This window comes from Sinocyclocheilus rhinocerous, unplaced genomic scaffold (genome assembly GCF_001515625.1).
Source record: "Sinocyclocheilus rhinocerous isolate Xijiao unplaced genomic scaffold, SAMN03320098_v1.1 scaffold805, whole genome shotgun sequence".
Lineage (NCBI taxonomy): Eukaryota > Metazoa > Chordata > Actinopteri > Cypriniformes > Cyprinidae > Sinocyclocheilus > Sinocyclocheilus rhinocerous.
Window position 1 is genome coordinate 338,550 of NW_015646430.1, and position 7,223 is coordinate 345,772.

Sequence of the window (7,223 nt, forward strand, 5' to 3'; positions counted from 1 at the left end):
ACGCTAGCCCTAGGACTATTCTTGTGTCTTGCCCGCCATATACCTGTTTGCCACTGTTTGACCCTGCCTGTGTTTCTGACCTCCTCTGCTTTCAATAAAGCTTGCACATGGATCCGCACATCTCACGTCTTGTCAGCCCCGTAACAAATATAAAGGTAATATCAGGGGAAAAAATAAACAGAAAAATAAACTTTCAAAAATAAACAAAAGACAAATAAATAATTTATCTTTTGTTTGTGTTTTAATATTCAATAACATAAAAAAGACAAAGAGCCTTAACTTTCAAATACAGGTAACACCAGGGGGAAATAAATAAATTAACTAATGAATTAGTTAATTAATTTATTTACTGGTGGTAATAATAAATAAATGGGTCAAAGACAAAAAAGGGTTTAAGCATAAAAACAATACTGTTTTAAATTGTTGTTTTTCCAAAAAACAAATTACTTTCACCCCAAATTTTAATGTTTTTATATCCGGGCCACTATCCTAGGTTTTGCCCGTTTGTCAGTAAGAATTTTTTACTCATTTAAAACCCAATAAAATGTAATATGCTCACTTATTATTTTATATATTTTAATATGTACAGGTCAGAATAAGCATGTTGTTTGAATTTTTACATAACTATAAGTGTTACACTGAATGACAATGGAACATTTAAACGAAATTTTGACATTTTATTCTCCAAAACTTATTTGAAACCTTAAATGTAGACACTTTACTTGCATTTTAAGTGCTTTCTATGGACATAAAATCACTTTTGTAAATTTCTTTAGATTTTTACATCTTAACGTCTTTGACCCACATACATTTATTTTACTGTTTTTAAATAACATTGAAAAAGACAGTCTCAAATTCAAATGGGAACACTTCATAAAACTTTGTCAAATAACATCGAAAGGGTTGCAAACAATTTCACAAAGCTGTATGACAGCCATAACTTAGACAACCTCAGTTTACAGTCGAAACATCATTGATTACACCATTAGAGAGCTGAGACTTTCCTTTTGACTTTAGTGCATAAAACTCAAAATGTGTTTCTGGGTCAAAGTGACTCTAAATGATGGATCAGGTCACGTGTAGTTATAAAACAAATTATAAATATGCTCTAAAACGCACTAATGACGTTGATTATGACTATATTGGGTTCTCTAGCGTGCATTGTACACATGTAATGACTTTCATTGTGTTTTGACAGCATCATGAATGATGATGATGATGATGATGCATCTCATGCCAACAAACAATAAAGTGGCATGTGCTTCATGACAAGGATGTTAAATGTAATGAAAACTTGTCTAATGGATCTTGTTCTGTAATCTGTCACGAACAAAACACACTCTTCTGCTGCCGACTGTGATTCACAATGATGAGCACACGAGACATTTGCGGCTGAATCGTGTCTGAATTGTGATCGAATCGAAGGTAAAGACTCAGTACTTACATTTAAGTCGCCGCCGCTCACGCAAACCACATCCTGTTTCTGTATGATTAACAGCTCTTTCGTTAACTTTAAACGAACGTCGTAGGTGTTACTTGTCTGTTCGTCGTACAAAAGGGCAAGTCCGGTTTTCGTCTGTCGAAAAAGCAAAAAACAAATGTGTTAGAAGACATTATGAGATTTTGATTGATCAATAAATGGTTAAAAATGTAGTAATATCTTGGAAAATCTGTCTAATAAAGAACTGAAGGGATTTCAAAATGACAGATAACTGTTGTCAAAAAACTTAATTCATGCATAACCCGATATTCAAACAGCTGTTTGTCTTAAAGGAACAGTTCGCTCCAAAATAAACACTTCATCATGCACTCAATTATTTAGGCCCAAATTAAAGATTTATGTATTTAAATTGCATATACATTTCCTTCCAGTGGTATTACACAATTTTAACACAAACTAATGTGATGCAGATTTGTCAGTCTTACATAAATAATAGATTTCTGTAATCGTACTATAAACTAAATGTGTTTTAAATACACAATAGTCAAATGTATACATTCATCATCAATAAATCCCATTTGTTTCTATCTCATACATTTGTTCCACAGCTAGTCATTTTGTTTACTGTACATACTTTTTAACTGAATTAATTAAATATTTTTCACAATTAACAGATTTATGCTGATTCTAAGCAATTTGAAGAAATGCATTTTGAAAATATAATTATTTAAACAAAATCAAATAGATGCACATAATTAATAAGAAACGATTTATTTATTTATTTATCCATGCATAAATCTGACCTGTTTCATATATATATATATATATATATATCATATTAATATATCATATTAATATTATAATAATATATATCATATTAAGATTATTAGTTTATATTAAATCTGTATAATCCATGACATTTTAATTACATTTTTATAAGCAATTCAAATACATATAAATGTAGGCCTAAATAATTATTCCACAGGTGAGTTGATGAAAAGCTAATAATTAATTACTTTAACATTTTAATTTTAAATTTCAATTTTAATTAAATTTTAGTTTTAAATTTAAATTTAGAATAAATCATTTTACAATACGAACATGTCAAAATAATACACTTACTAAAAAAATATATTAAAAATATTTTATTTGTTTATCTACATGTCATGTGAACACTAACCAACATCAGTGAACATGCAAAAGTGTTGTTAAATTATTGAAATAATGACTTAAAATCTCATGGGGACTTAAATATTTTGGCCTAAAGTGGTTCAGATGACAAAAAAGTTTGGGAATCCCTGCAACAAATCATATAAAACATCAATAAAAATATCGGAAAAGTACTAGATTTGACACGTGAACAATATAAATATTGTTGGCTCTTGAATTTCTTTGTTCTTCTTAAATAGGTCGCTTTGGATATGTAAGAATGTAAGTCATATGAGAGCTTTGTGCAAGAAAATCACTGAAAATCGTTCTCTTTTCAGATGAACCGTTCCTGAAAAGCACACAAGACTGAGATTCATGTAAAAACACTGGGCTTTTCTTTTTCTGGCAGTGTTTGACTCAACTTTGTGAAGTTGTTTCTGTCTCCTCTGGAAGATAAACTGAATAAATGCAACAGAAAAGTCGCCTGTGGATCTTTCAATTACTTTCAGGTTTTCTCTGAGTCGAGAGAGCAGTGTTGATTCAGTTAACCCACAAAAGCGTCCCGGAGGAGCTTCCCGTGGCTGAAAAACACTCCTCGCAATGGAATCAATTACAATCTTTATTTATCACGCTTCCTGTGGATTCACATCTGCCGGGAGGATCGCTTTCTTCCTGAAGGGTTCCTGATGCTTTCAAACCTGCAACCTGAGCAGAACCCAGCCGAGGAGCTCGAAACATCAACGTCTTCAGTCATTCTGACAACAGCACGCTTTCTCCTTCAACACATCCATTACAGAGCAGAGAGAACAGCTGCTTAAAACAGCAGCTGCACCAGCATAAACACACATGATGCTTCTACCAACAGGATTATTTTATAGAAATGTATTTATATATTTTATATAACACTGCAGGGTTGTAATACATTCTCTACTACTTTGGTGAAAATAGAGAACATTATTCTTTCTTATAGCCACAAGAATTTAAAACCAGGGTAACTAAAGTTGAAACTAAAGATAGACAGACAAATAAATAAATACAAGTAATACAAAAATATATATATGCAGTATAAATTATTTTTTTATGTATTTGCCAGGGAAACATTTCCCCTTTTTAATTTAGTTTAACTTCAAACACCAAAATGACTTAAAATAAAACTGAAATAAAAACTATAGGCATATTAAAAAACAAAAAAAAACTAATAAAAATGTCAAAAACAACTATATTACTAAAACTTCAACTACATTTAAAATGAAACCAGAAAATGTAAAAAAAAAAAAAAAAAAAAAAAAAAAAAAAAAAAAAAAAAAAAAAAAAAAAAAAAAAAAACTATAATAGTATTTAAATGGTACTAAAATATCACTGATGTGAAATAAGCATAAACAAAAATAAAATATTTTTCCCATCTAGCTGCCAAAGTAATAGTTTTTCTTATTCTTAAATTTCTCATTTAGTTTAACTTGTACTAAAATAATTAAATAATAATAATAATGATAATTAAAAACTATGTAGACATATTTAAAAAATTTAAATGGTGACAAACATACAACTAAATTATTAAAGTTTTAACCAAAAAAAAAGAGAAATTATCAAAATAAAAACAAATTCAAAACCTTAATAAAACTCAGAGTATTTAAATGATACTAAAATAACACTAATGTGAAATAAATGTTGACTGAAAGTAAAATCAAATTTAACTCGATGTAATAAAATAAATAAAACTAAAACTTAAAAATTAAGTTTACTAAAATTAATACTTAAAAATAATAACAGAAAATATCAAAATTAAAAACTAATTTAAAATATGAACGAAAACAATAGTATTTCAATGATACTAAAATAACACTGATGTACTAAAATAAAAATAAAAAATAAAAAAATGATATAGACATTAAAAAAGTACAAAAATTACAAAAACTTTAAATAAAATTTAAAATAAAAACAGAAAATGTTAAAATAAAAACGAATTCAACCTTTATAAAGCTATAACAATATCTCAATTATATTAAAATAACACTGGTTTAAAGCATCACTAATATTTTCAGTATGTGAACAATCACAGGCTCAAGAGTGACTTGTATTTCATACACACAGAATTATTCATTTTCGAGGGATTGACTTTCATATTTCAATGCAACTGTCACTTCATAAACTTTGCAGGATGTGCTTCGGCTCAACACACTCTCATAAGGAAACATCACTCTAGAGGCATTTATATGTGCAAACATCAGCTTCTGTGTCATTCAGACGCGTTCTAACAGCCGAAGATCGCCTGACAGGAATCTCCAAAGACAAATAACAAGCGGCGGGATGTTTGGTCACGCACAGATGAACACAGCACAGCAAAACCCCCCTCCGTCATGAGACAGAGATGAGAAGAACATCCTCATATTTGCTTCAGAATAACTGACTGTAAGTCAAGTTATCACAGAAATACAGCAGATGAAACTGATGAAATGACTGGGTGATTTTGCAAGAAGAGAGAAATTATATTTAGCATAAATAAAATGAAGAGTGTTGAGGCTGGCGGCCCCAGATTGCTGTAGTTCAACATTCACTGCATGCTAAAACATCACACTCTTCTGGACAAAATCTCTATAAAATGTGCAACATTACAAAGATTTCAGACTGCAGCTTCGATATTTGACCACTGTTTATGATAAAACTCAGTTGGAGTGACAATAATTTCTTAATTTTTGCCAGAAGTGCAAAATCAACATGGAAAATCAAGCAGTAATTTTTGATATTTTGAATAGAATAGCAACATGCATTCAGTCACATCTGCTGCGGTTTATTTGTGTTCACAATGATGCTCTAACAGTAGGGTTGGGTACCGAACTCGGTACTTTTAAGGGTACCGACCGAATTGCGTCGGTACTACCTAGTACCGATTCACGTTAAATCAATCGGTGCCAAATTTCGGTACCTGAGAACACATCTGGGCGCATACGCTACAGAGAGAGAAAGAGAGACCCTGTGACGTGAGGTCACCCCTGCAACTCGTTCAAACAACACTCAGGGCAAGCCGAAATGTTCTGAAGTGTGGTTACATTTCCAGGGCCATATGGTTTCTGAGAAAACGCGGACGGGATCATGGAGTCCATTCATAAAAACGTAATTTACTCTATAGCGCGGAATGCCACGGAATTCGTCAATTTTGGACGAATAAATCAAAAGTAGCCACTGCCACTTAATTCGAATTGCGATATGAACTAGTGTCTGTTCATATTAAAATGCAAAAAGACAGTTTAAATATGAATATACTGAAATAAATGTTTTTTCATAAATAAATTCAGGTACCGATACCGGTACCGTACCGGTTCAAATGTGAACGGTACCCAACCCTACTAAACAGCGTCCTTTAGGACTTTTAGGACAAAAGTGTGCATATTTGACAAAAGTGTGCATAAGACATATTGATATATTTATACATTTACTTATTTTTTTTAGACAGAATAATAATTTATATTCATTTTCCACTGAATTATGCAATATTGTAATGCAAAAAAACAAAACAAACAAAAAAACAACAACAAAGAAAATAAATATAAATCATACCCGGGGTTATTATCGTTAACTAAAACTATATATATATATTCATTACTTGAAATAAAAAATTATGTAATAAAATTTATTATTTGAAGTAAAATGTTTTATATATTGGTTATATGTAATATAACCATATATATATACACACACATAATGTCATTGTTATTATTAAATATTATGTAGATTATGTGCCTTATTTTCCTTTTAATTTTGAGGTGAAGTCCCGTATATATTAGTACGCGAGCTGCTGAAGTGTCATGTATTTTGTGCAGTGCATGTGTTTGTCCGTCCTGTGATGATGATGATGAGTCTGGTTCTGACAGACCCACAGTCTCTCTGTTCTGGTCTAGTTCTCTCTCTGGCACCTAAACACATTCTCCCCCCGGAGACACCGGGATGTAGGTCAAGTGAGTCTCCCGTTAGCGAGAGGATAATTAATCAAAGTTTGGAGTTAGAGAGTGCGGCACACGCTCAACATGCAGGAAAGGTGAGCTTCTGCTATATTTATACAGCGTTTGCAAAGATAGCCGGGAAAGCCTTCATTCTCCGGCAGAGTCTCTGGAGAAATCTGGGTTTAGACGCTTCGCTCAAGGCCACAACTGTGGCTGTCACGGCCTGATGGTTTGGTCCTTCACATCTCCTTAAGCAAATGCAAACAGCTGGTTTCTATGGTACTTTTATATAGTATTCAAATTATTTTATATAGTAGGCCTATATATATATATATATATATATTTATATTTATAATTAAATTAAATACATTTCTGAAAAGTTTAAGTACTAAAACATAAAAAAATACAACGTAAAAACTAAATAGACAATTAAAAAAAATGACAAAAACACAAAACTTTGTTAAATTTAAAGTGAAAACACATTTTTTTTTTATTCAAAATATTACCATATTACCATGATGGTATATTTATAAATGTATCTAAATACAGTGCATATATGTACAGTATATGTGTATATAAAAATACTACAGTACTAATATTACATGGTAATAATTTTGAAAAATACAACAAAATTACTAAAACTTTAGGTAAAACAGAAAATATAAAAATCTAATTTGAAAAAAATATATTCAAAA

General features: G+C 30.7%; 1 protein-coding gene across 1 annotated transcript in view; it reads right to left on the reverse strand.

Moving 5' to 3' along the window:
- The window catches only part of sntg2 (syntrophin, gamma 2), a 79,922-nt gene that overhangs the window by 60,398 nt on the left and 12,301 nt on the right, over nucleotides 1-7,223 (reverse strand). Inside the window, exon 2 of the mRNA XM_016511900.1 lies at nucleotides 1,445-1,576. Within this exon, the coding sequence (XP_016367386.1) occupies nucleotides 1,445-1,576 (132 nt within the window). The remainder of the gene's footprint in view (nucleotides 1-1,444; nucleotides 1,577-7,223) is intronic.